Consider the following 12,126-nt stretch of genomic DNA (forward strand, 5'->3'; position numbering starts at 1 on the left):
ATTCAAATAAGTGGATGATCATGAAGGAAATCCTCTCAATCATGGATTGGGCTAGTAACACAAATCTCTAGATTGTGCCCAAAATATTGCAGAAAAAATGGAGAAAACTCTTTGTGTTCCTTAGCTATAGCTAAACTCTCATCCTTGTTCCAGTTTGAATGACCTTTCTTCCCAAAATCTAAAGTCCTGGATGGCTCAAGCAAACAAATTATTTGTGAAATCGCTACCCAAACCATCCTGGAGAAAAACCTTTCCCAACATGGTGACCTTTCCTAGTCTTTGAACAAATCCTATCTCATTTTGTAGAGCCTACCTATATTGTTTAGTCAAGTGAGGGTCGTGTTGCCAATTGTGGGCCAACAAGGGGTGTTGTGTGCCCTAGTTCTCGATTTCAACAGTTCTAAGAATGAAAGGCTACCACTAGAGAAATAACCATTGAATCATTGATAGCCAACACAATCACCCAATAAACTAGATGCTAACATTATGGAGAGGAGACAACGAACATTGGCGTCCTTTAGTTGTGGGCAGAGCAAAATTCATAGCCGCAAGAGTAAATGACATTGTGATTATGACTATTATTTTTCCATGTAGAGACTTGTGATTTTTGATTTTTTTATTATTTATTATTTATTTTTTCTATAATATCTTTATTCTTTTGTGAAAATGATTTGTGATTTTAATGCTTCGATTTTTGATTTTTGATTTTTGATTTATTTTTTCTTCATGACACCTTCATTCTTTCAATCTTAGCTAGTAACTATTTTTTAACGCTCGTTTTTTGAAAATTTATCCATTGATTTGTGTTATATATATACATCTTTTAATTATTAGTATTTATATTTATATTATATATTACTTTGTCAGCTATTTAATATTTAATTTTTATATTCTTTGATTAACAATTAACATACTCCCATCATTACACTCCACCCTATACTATCACTATAATTACTCATCTCAAAATAATAATATTTAAAAACATTTAAAACAACAATTACTACTATTATAACTATAAAAGAACTTCCCTGCTAGTCTACAGTGCACTCCACAAATACTAATAATAATAATAATAATACTAATTTAGTCAAATACTTATGCTTACACTTCGGGTGGAATGGAGATACCCACAAGGTAGAACTGTGATGAAGATCGTAAACTTCATCTTATTCCAGTACATACTAATAATATATCCATTCTGTCTTTGAATAAAGACTACAGCACTGCTAGAATATCCATGTGGGCAAGTTCTCACCTGATTAAGAAGAGGAAGCAGCAGGTAAAACATAACTGTAAAGAATACAGTCTCGGACGTTCTCACGAATCTTGATATAGCGTCGAAGCAGGCACTCTCTAGTAAACCCAGCCTTTTCGACCACCTTCTGCGAAGGCAGATTCTCAGGGAGCACCATGGCTTCAATGCGTCTCAGTCCTGGAAGATCAGAGAACCCGGCCAGTATAGCCCGCATGACAGCTTCAGTAGCAATGCCTATGCCCCAGTAGTTTCTGCTAACAGCATAGCCCAACTCGGCACGACAGCTATGAAATCCAGTACCCTGTCTGAGCAGAACATGACCCACGGCCTTATCATTAATGCAGATGGCCCTGAACCACGGGTGAGGGATTATCACAGTCGTCAGAAATTACCTCGCGTTTTCTATGTTGGGAAATGTTTCCCAAGTCATAAAGCGGGTGGCTGCATCGTCTCCCGCCCATCCAAAGAAGTCATCGAGGTCAGTCTCGCGGAAAGGGCGTAGCGTGAGTTGCAGGGTTTCCGAGGCTCCTGGCGTGTAGCCGTGCAGCTGCTTCAAACCATTGTGAAGCAACGTCAGGTTTGCGGACACAATGTTGCGGATTGACTCCATGGTTGTGGATATTAATTTCAGGGCGGTGTCATGAGATGTGTGTCAGGGATTGGTTTTTGTAGGCATGGGGAACTATTGCTACTTCTCTGATGTTGAATATCTCATCTTTTTGCATGTGGTCGGTATGGTTGCGAAAGTGATCAATGAAAACCGACCACAATTGCAGTGTACTTACCTGCAACTAGACTACTGATTAAAACAGCTTGCTATGTCCTTCCCTTAAAATTAACGCACATTTGAAGTTTTAGACTCTCCTCTGCTCCACCCAAAAAAGTAGGCAGAAGTTTGCAAGGAGATATATATTTCATGTTGCTGATTGATGATTATTCTAGGATGATGTGGGTTACTTTCTTGAGGGAGAAGTTTGAAGCTATAGACAAGTTCAAGATTTTCAAGGTTATGGTTGAGAGAGAGACAACTTTGAAGCTAAAGTGTCTGAGATCCGATAGAGGTGGTGAATTCACTTCTAGTGAGTTCAATACATTTTGGGAAGACGATGGGATAAGAAGATAGTCGTTTGCTTTGAGAACCCCTCAACAAAATAGAGTTGTGGAAAGTAAGAACAAAACCATTCGGGAAACTTCTAGGACAATGATGTTGGAGGGAAATGTTCTGCATGCCTATTGGAGAGAAGCTGTGAGTACTGTTGTTTACACTCTTAACTGAGTGCATGTCAAAGGTGATATTAGTAAGACTCCTTATAATTTATGGTTTGGTCATGCTCCTACCATTAAATATTTTAGAATTTTCGGAAGTAAATGTTATATCAAGAAGGATGAATATCTAGGAAAGTTTGATGCTAGATGTGATGAAGGATTATCTCTTGGTTATTATACCAAAAGTAAGGCCTACTGATGTTATAATAAGAGACTGAGGAAGATAGTTGAGAGTGAAAATGTCAGGGTTGATGAACAAAATGAGAGACAATAAAAATATTGCTGATATGTTCAGATGACCAGAGTGACAATACAAACAATGGGAAGAAACTTCAAACTCAAAATCAAGTCCAAATCATTTCGGAGAATACAGCGTCTCAAGGAGAAGGGACTAGTGCAAGTGCCAACGAAAGAACACAAGAGTATGAAATTTAAGAAAATCCTAAGACTCCCAGGTATGTAAGGTTGAATCATTCTAAAAATCAGACCATAAGAGATAAAAATAAAGGTGTTAAAACGAGAAGAAGAATTGTTGAAGATCAAGTTGAGTATTGTTTGATTTCAAAGATTGAACCTAAAGATGTAAATGAAGCATGTAGAGATGAACATTGGGTAAAAGCAATGGAACAAGAATTGATGCAGATTGAAAATAATAATACATGAGATATTGTTCCCATACCTAAGGACAAAAATGTAATTGGAACCAAATGGGTCTTTCAAAACAAATTGAATGAGAAAGGTGAAGTTGTTAGAAACAAAGAAAGACTTGTTTGTAAAGGATATTCACAAATGGAAGGAATTGATTTTGAAGAAACTTTTTCCCCTGTGGCAAGAATTGAAGTTGTAAGATTGTTTCTTGCCTTTGTTTCTTACAAGGATTTCAAAGTCTATCAGATGGATGTCAAGTCAACATTCCTCAATGGTGAATTGGAAGAAGAGGTGTACATTGAGAAACTGGATGGATTTCAATTATCTGATCAAGGAGATATGGTTTGTCAGTTGAAGAAAGCTTTGTATGGACTGAAGCAAGCCCAAAGAGAATGGTATGCTAGATTAGATAAGTATCTACTGAAGCTAGGAGTTAACAAAGATACTGTTGATAGTAATCTGTACTTCAAGATTGATCATGATAACATTCTAATTGTTGAAGTTTTTGATGATGATATTGTCTTCGGAGGGAATGATAGTTTATTCAAAATTTTTGCTAATGAAATGAAGAATGGATTTGAAATGTCTATGATTTGAGAGATGAAATTATTTTTGGGTTTGCAAATCACATAGTCAGAAAAAGGAATCTCTATATATCAGTCCAAGTATGTAAAAGTGTTGTTGAATAAGTTTGGTTTGGAAGATTTCTTATGGTGATCGGATGTAAGTTGACTAAAGATGATGATTCCCCTAAAGTTCTGTCATATTCTCATGTTGTAGTTGTCAAATTTTTTTTTAGATATTTGAAAGGAACAGTTGATTTTGGTCAATGGTATCCTAAAGATGATGATTTTACTTTGAGTGCTTTTATTGATGCTGATTGGGTAGGACATGTGGATGATAAGAAGAGTACTAGTGGTGGTTCATTTTTCTTGGGAAGAAGATTGGTTTCATGGTTGACCAAAAACCATAATCTATTTCTCTATCTACTACAGAGGTAGAGTATATTGCTACAACAAACAATTGTACTCAGGTGATATGGATGAAGAAGATGTTGAAGGATATCAGAGTAGTGTATGATGAGCCTACTGCTATCTTCTGTGACAATTCAAGTGTGATTGACATTTCAAAGAATCCAGTGTTGCATTCAAATACTAAACATATATCCATCAAGTTTCACATTTTGAGAGAAAAGGTAAATGAGAAGGAAGTCAGATTGGAGTATGTGTCTACTAAGGAACATATTGTAGACAGATTAATAAAGCCTTTGCCTAAGGATACTTTTGAGTATCTCAGAGTGAATTTAGGGGTGATTTCCCTTCCTAATCAAAATTAAGATGCATTGGTATGCATTAGTCCGGTGCATTTCACAGTCATATCTTGTGATCCAGATTGATGATTGGTGGCTGCTAATCAAGGGGAGTAGTTAGTTTTGTGGTTTGATCTATAAAATACGTGCCTTTTCCATTGATGTCAAAGGGGGAGAGAGTCATGTGAAAAAATATTCAATGAGATTAAAAAAAAAGTAGGAGAGTTATGTGCAAGGTCTAAGGGGGAGCTGTTTATTTTTTGCCATTGATTGTGTCATATTTTAACATCATATGTTGCCATCAATGCCAAAGGGGATATTGTTGGAAGAATGTTGCAAATATGTTCTTGAGAGACATTTGAGAGATGTGTTGCCTTTGATGTCAACACATTTCTTTGTCTGAGACAGTGATGCAGTGAAATTAAGTGAGTTAGTTTGTTCAACATAGTTAAGTATAATGAAGATCAAAGTTTTCAGATTAAAGGGTTTGTATAGGGTTTTCTGTAGTTGATTTAGTTCAAGTTTTAGAGGTCCTCATGGAGATTTGATTGAGTTGTGGGTATTTGTGTTGTGGATGGTTTTTCAGTTGCTCAATGGTGATAGAGTGCCAGTATTTTGATTTGCATTGCTCCACATCGTAATATCTTGTTCTACGGATTTGGAGTATGTTTAGGATGTTGGTGTGTATCCTCAATTCAAGTGGTTCATGGTGTGGAGGCCCGCAAGTGATTTTTCAAGGTTGATAATCATTGCAGTTAGTGTTATTGAGGTTCAGTATGACGCTGCTGATGATTCTAGTAATATGTGATGGTGCAGATGTTGCTATGGTAATTCATGATTCTTGTGGATGTCTCTAGATCATGTGCCTTTTGTTTTGGTGGTCCACATTGATCATTGAGCTCGTAATTCATGTTTTTATTTGATACATTGGTGCTCTTCATGTTCTTGGTCGACCGGATGCTTGTAGCATGTTGTAGATATTTGAGGTGTAATTCTTGGAGGTATAACATGTTCAAGGGAAAGATTTGGGTTTGTGCTATGTCTTGAATGACATTGCTTGGTCCACATGTAATATTGTATTGAGTATGGTTGTATTTTTGTAATTAGATGGTAAGTGTTGGGCCGACCTTGATGATTTCTCCAAGGTTGATGTCATGTATAAATAAGTGTAATAACTTTGTAATTGAGGTGTGTGTGGATGAGTGTATGTGCGCTAAATGTATACATATTTTAAAGGTAGAGAATAATTGTGAAAAAGAAAGTTATTGAATGCCCTTAAGGTATTGTATAATGTTGCTCGAGTCTCCTTCTAATTACACCATCTTGCAATTGAGATGTTTGGCAGTGCTTAAACCATTGTAGAGAGCAATAGCTTCAACAAGGTGGTTCGTCTGACATTCCAAGGGGAGCACCACCATTGAAAGGAACCTACCATTATCATCCTTAATATCAATTTGAACCTATTTTATTTATTTAAAAGTTATTTTATTGTATTTTAGAATTATTTTATTTACAATATAGATTGTATGTATTGCTTATTCCAGAAATATTATGTTTACTATTAGGCATGAATATTTTGACATTGTAAATGAGAGTAAAATTTATAACAAAAAAATACAATTTCTATTAAAGACTTCACCACTTTCTATCATTGTAAAATTTTCAGTACTAATAATATTAAGACAAAAAATAAGAACGTTTGTTAACACACTTCACTATAAAATACCTGTCAACATTAATAATATTAATAAAAAACCATCTAAAATAACAATTGCTACTATTATAACTAGAATACCTATATTTTTAAAAATATATATGTAAAATAATGCTGAGAGATATCACATATTTGCTTTCAAGAAGGACATGGAGTTGAGTAATGCTGCACTCTTTCACTCTCATTAAAGATGTAACAGTTTCATATACTTAGAGACACATGGCAATGATTATATTTTATTCAGAGTAATAGAATAATACTTATAGAGAAACTAAAACATGCATGATTTACCTATCATCTACATGTCAAATTTATTCAAAATCAATTTTTTGTTTACGGATATTTGTATGTCATTGTAGATGCCTCTCGACATAATTATATAAAACAAATTACACATAAAACTTCCATACTAAGGGAAATGAGCCAGTAGTGGACATATGACGAATAACTGTCATCTTTTTGTTACCCTCACCCCCTGCTAGTAGACATAGTAGGAGCCAAAACAAATGGTGATGGAAAGTCCATTAATAAATATCACATGTACCAATAATTAGCCCACTACTGGGACATTTGTGCACCAATACCAGAGCATTTGTGCATAACTATTGGGGCATTTGTCAACTACTACTGACTATTTTGTGTTATCTACTATTGGCGCAAAGGTGATTATGTATTAGACCACACTTTGAAATGACCACTTTTTGACCTTTGTGTGCATAATGAATTCTACAACGTGCATCGTTACTACCCACAAGCCAAAACAATAGATTGAAGTAGTTAAGTCACATATGAAGGAAACAAAAAAAAATCATCCAAATCCAATGAACCATTTAAGAACTTAAGATGCACGAAATTAGCTATGTCCACTACTGACTCCTTTCCCTATGAAATCCGATGCCTTCCCTGAACAGAACGTGACCCACGGCATTGTCATTAATGCAGATGGCCCTGAACAACGGATTATAACTGTCATCAGACATTGCCTCGCGCTTTCTATATTGGGAAATGTTTCCCATGTCATAAAGCGCGTCACTTCGTTGACTCCTGCCCATCGATAAAGTCATCGAGGTCATTCTCGCGGAAAGGACGTAGCGTGAGTAGCTGGGTTTCTGAGGCTCCGGGAGTGTAGCCGTGAAACTGCTTCCAGCCATTGGGATGCAAGTTCAACTTTGCACGGATAAATGTTGTGAATTGACGCCATGCTCGTGGACAATGTTTTCAGAGAGGTGTGAAGATGTGATTGTTGGGGCTTGGCTTCTATAGGCGTGGTGGACGACTTCCTGGATGTTGGATATCTCATATTTTTGCATGTGGTCGGTGTGGCTGTTAAAGTGCTCTGTGAATTCGTAGAACCGACCACATTTAAGTGATCTGTGGATTTTGTAGAACCCACCATATTATGTGATGTCTGTATTTGTAAAACTGACCACATTTGCAGGGTATCAACCCACAACGAACCGACCACATTTAAGTGATCTGTGGATTTAAAGAACCCATCACATTAAGTGATCTCTGAATTTTGTAGAACCCACCATATCATGTGATGTCTGTATTTGTAAAACTGACCACATTTGCAGGGGATCGACCCACAACTAGACTACTTTAAAAAAAAGGGTATCTGTTGTTTGGGTTAAATTGATGTTTTAGATGTTTTATATGCAGTGTTTACAAGATTTTTATTTGAGTGGTTTATTTGAGTCATATTAATAAGAAAGTTTTATTGGAGAAACTTTTTTCACTTAAACAATAACTTCTAAGCTTTGATTTATTTAGGTAGCTTATTTAAAATCATAGTAATACTTGGGTCATATTAGAGAAGTTAGTGTGATTGTAGAAGAGCCACCTATAAAAATCAAAATTTAAAGTGTGCTATTTAAAATTGCTCTTATAAGTTAATGTAATTTCATAGAATATTCTTTTTCACTCAATATATTTATTAGCATATAATTTAGCTTCATAGTTCATTTGAAGTCACATTAATAGAAATGTTTTATTGGAGAAGATATTTTGACTTAAACATAGTTCATTCGTTGTGTTTTCTATTATGCTCCTAGATTTGTGTGGCTATTTCTAATTTGCGAGTTGTAAGTTTGAATTATAAATTTGATCTTCCATTTAGATGAGCTTTATAGTTCCATACACTATTGAATTAGATTACAAATAATTTTATGCATTTATTTCATCAATTTATCCCATAATATCTTTTAATTCTTTATATTATAAATTAAATTTGAAATTCAACCATTTTTAAAAGTAATACTTATATAACTATTATTTAATTATTGAACTTATATTAAGAATATTTAATTATTAAAACATATTAGTTTGGATATTTAAAATATATTTATATTAAAAATATTTATAAATGTCATTTTGAAGCTATTTTATTTATTATATAAATTTTATTTATTGTTTATTTTAGAAATATAATGTTAACGGTTAAGTATTAATATTTTAACATTGTAAATAATGATTAATTTAAGACAAAAAATAAAATAAAAAAATATTAGCACACTTCACCCCTTACTATCATTATAAATTACCTCTCAACATTAACTAGCATAGACATCTTAAATACATCTATCTAAAAGATGCTGGGATATATCAATCTGAAGACACCTACCTACTCTCAATAAAAAATAAATATAGATGCCTTCAATGTCTTTTAGATAGATGTATTTAAGATGTTTATGTTTTTGATAAGGTAAAATGTGTTTTGAAGGGGCCTCAAAACACTTTACAATGACCAATAGCTATTGACTAAAGATAACCAAATAAGTAGGAAACAAACAACAATAGAAAAAAATACAACAACATAAAGGAAAAATAGGGCACAAGCCCAAACTGACATGCTAAGATCTTTTAGAATCTTGGTAGCCTCCATATCCTTCTGTATGATGTGGTCATGCATATCCATGACTTCTTTAATAGCCTGGGTTGGATCACCAATGGTCTTAGACTGGTTAGAAGTTCTAGAAAAGAGCCCTTGCATTTTGGACAAAATGTAGTTCTTAGAACCATTAGCAAGATCACCAGCCTCCACCTCTTCACCACTAGCATCAAAATTTTTATCTTTTTATTTCTTACCTCATGCATTGAGTTGTTTCATTCAACATACGGAGACCACTAGAATTCCTCTGAACAACCTCTTTACTAACATTAACCATAGTATTAAGATTGTTGTTTACCTTGGCCATCAAACCTTCCAGAGAGCTAATTCGTTTCTCTTTATTCGACTTCAAATACCTCACATCCTTGGCAATGAAATTGATAATCTCTATGATTTTATTAGCCTCCCCATTTTCCATGCCCCTATTTCCCATTGATGGAAGATTCTCCACCTTGTCAGAGAGGGAGAAAAGGTTATTTCTAATATCTAAAATCTGAGAGACTACCCAATTGAATAGGTTGGTTTGACCATCAGTAGCATTCAAAAGTAGCATATCTACATCCTGAAAGGAATTTGGGGGAATTTCACCAAGGGTCTCATCCTTAGCACCAACATGGGTATTAAGACCTTTTTACATGCCATCCTCTTGAGGTACCTCATACCTATCCTCTGCCATCCCTTTCCTATAATTCTTATCAAGCAAAGGAATCTCATCACCCACATACTCACTTCCAATGACATCCATACTTCCCTTTTTGGTTTTGTTAGCATAAGAGCCCTTCTTACCTTTGCAAGGATCCAAGGGCTCCCCAATGACAACAATGAGGCTAGGCCAGGTAACCTTTTTCTCCTTTTGAGAAATCCCTGGAATATCTTCAGATGGGTTAGGCCTAATGTGAGATACAATCTCAACCTCATCCTCCTCAATCTCAAAACCCTTAGTCCACGAGAGAGGGACTTTTCTTGGCTTTCTTTTTGGCCAAATACTTCTTTCTAATGCGTATATCACACCATGCCTCTTCATCTAAGACCACATCCTTAGAGTACATGTTTGAGTGGTGTACCATGATATTTTGGGCATAATCCAATTTATGCTTCCCCATGGGGGCTTAAGGGGAATGGACACAACCTTTACATATTCCATGTTGATGAGGATAGGGCCCTCATGAAGGATTCAGGAAGATTTATTTCTATGATCATTGATACTAGCACTACAAGAGGAAACAAGGTAGAATGAAAATGAAACCCAACACCTATAACGAAAGTGATTAAGAAGAATAAAATGATTCCCAAATAGACTAGAAAAATGGCCATCTAGGGTAAATCACCTCATAAAAACTTCTACCATCTCCACCTAGAAAGGTTTATTGGTGCCACGATTGTAGCCCCCAAACTTGGTTCTTTCCACTTTTTCAAACTTGTCCTCCTTGAAAAATAGAGCCATGGATTCCTTGAAAGCCTTCTTCTCTCTATAAACCTTCTTGTCCTCATGGCTTAGGATAGTTACTTCCACAATCAAGCCTTTAGAGATCACTAGCTCCACCTTATAAGCCAAGAGAGACCCAATCTTCTATCCAATAAGAAAAGCCTTAATTGCCATAGGATCATGACCATGGAGATGTCCCATAAATAGGGTAACCCCACCTGCTTCTAATTTACCCAAAATTGAGGGCATCTTCTTCTATTTGTCATAGGAATTAGGTTCCAACCAAAATCTATCTCCACTCATATAGTTAGTAGGGCCCAATGATAGAAACATGACACAAAAATAAGCTAAAAATGTGAGGGAAAGCAACAAAATAACGTAGGAGAATGTTGGGATAAAAAAGGTCAGGGTAAAATAAAAAGCACCCACAATCCGTGTGGAGTGTAGAGAGAGGACATGGATCAATCATTGGTTGTAAAAATAGAGTAAACTATGAGTGCTCATTAGAAATGAAATAAGGATCGAGAAGGATGCAAAATCTCTAGTTCCTAATAAGTAAAAATAAGGGAATAAGAAAAACACCAAAAAGCCATAAGGCTGCCAAATTAATCCCCCACAAACACCTAGAGTCACTAATGATCCCAAGGTTAGCAAATTGGTTCGCAACAAAGTTCCCTTGTCTATAAATTTGAGAAATAAGACAATCATCCAAGGCATTAATAATCTCCAAACAATCCACAATAAGCCCTTGGATGGTCCAAGAGGGTTTTTGGATGCCTTTCAAATAATTAATGATCTTCAAAGAATCACCTTCAATTCAAACTTTATTATAACTCTTAGAAATAGGCAAATTAAACCCAATGTAGGCAATGTAAGCTTCATCATAAGATGTTTATGTTAGTAATATATAATGTTTATTATATATAATATTTATTTAGATACATATTGTATATCTCTACTTCAACATTTTTGAATGTATTTAATATTTTCATATGTCATGCATTAATAGAATGTATAATAGAATATTCAAAATAATTAAACAATTAAAAACTTTAACTTTCAAAAACATGTTTAATGAATATTTTTCATCCAAGTAATGAAAATGGAGAGCATATTTATAGTAAACAAGTTTAAGTAAAAATTGAAATCATCTTAATTTGGTGAAAACTTATTCGCCTATGCAAAATAATAATAAATTTTTACCTTTATTTATTGTAATTTATGCAATAAAAAATGAAAAAAAGAAGTGAAGAGATGATTATTTAATTTTTTTCAAGTATTTTTTTTTCTACTTTATAAATTTTTATTATTTATGTTGTATTTGTCAATTACATTTTTTAATATTATAAGATTTTTTTTAAATTAAGAATTTGTAGACATGGGGTTCACTCTCATACATTAAAAGTAAAAAGATATAAATACATACCCTTGCCACAAGAGGTGCTAATAAAATACCACAAAAGATTGTGCTATCAACATAACTCTTTAGTATTGAAATGCTAAATTGCAACATAATTAATTTGTTGTGTTCTCAATAAGCCCCTTCACTAAGACATTTTCACTCTGTCCATTAATTCCTCCTTTCTAAACAACATTTAGTGTTTAGCTGAAGGTGATA

The 12,126-nt window shown here is 34.5% G+C and overlaps 1 protein-coding gene across 1 annotated transcript; it reads right to left on the reverse strand.

Moving 5' to 3' along the window:
* Positions 1 to 1,259: 1,259 nt before the first annotated feature.
* LOC131856514 (uncharacterized) lies at positions 1,260 to 1,865 on the reverse strand. The gene is made up of 2 exons (XM_059208329.1): positions 1,648 to 1,865; positions 1,260 to 1,605 (listed from the first exon to the last, which is right to left on the reverse strand). The coding sequence occupies exons 1-2, from the start codon at positions 1,863 to 1,865 to the stop codon at positions 1,260 to 1,262; spliced, it is 564 nt and encodes a 187-aa protein (XP_059064312.1).
* Between the last annotated feature and the right edge of the window lie 10,261 nt (positions 1,866 to 12,126).

The sequence above is a fragment of the Cryptomeria japonica genome, chromosome 7 (genome assembly GCF_030272615.1).
Source record: "Cryptomeria japonica chromosome 7, Sugi_1.0, whole genome shotgun sequence".
Classification (NCBI taxonomy): domain Eukaryota; kingdom Viridiplantae; phylum Streptophyta; class Pinopsida; order Cupressales; family Cupressaceae; genus Cryptomeria; species Cryptomeria japonica.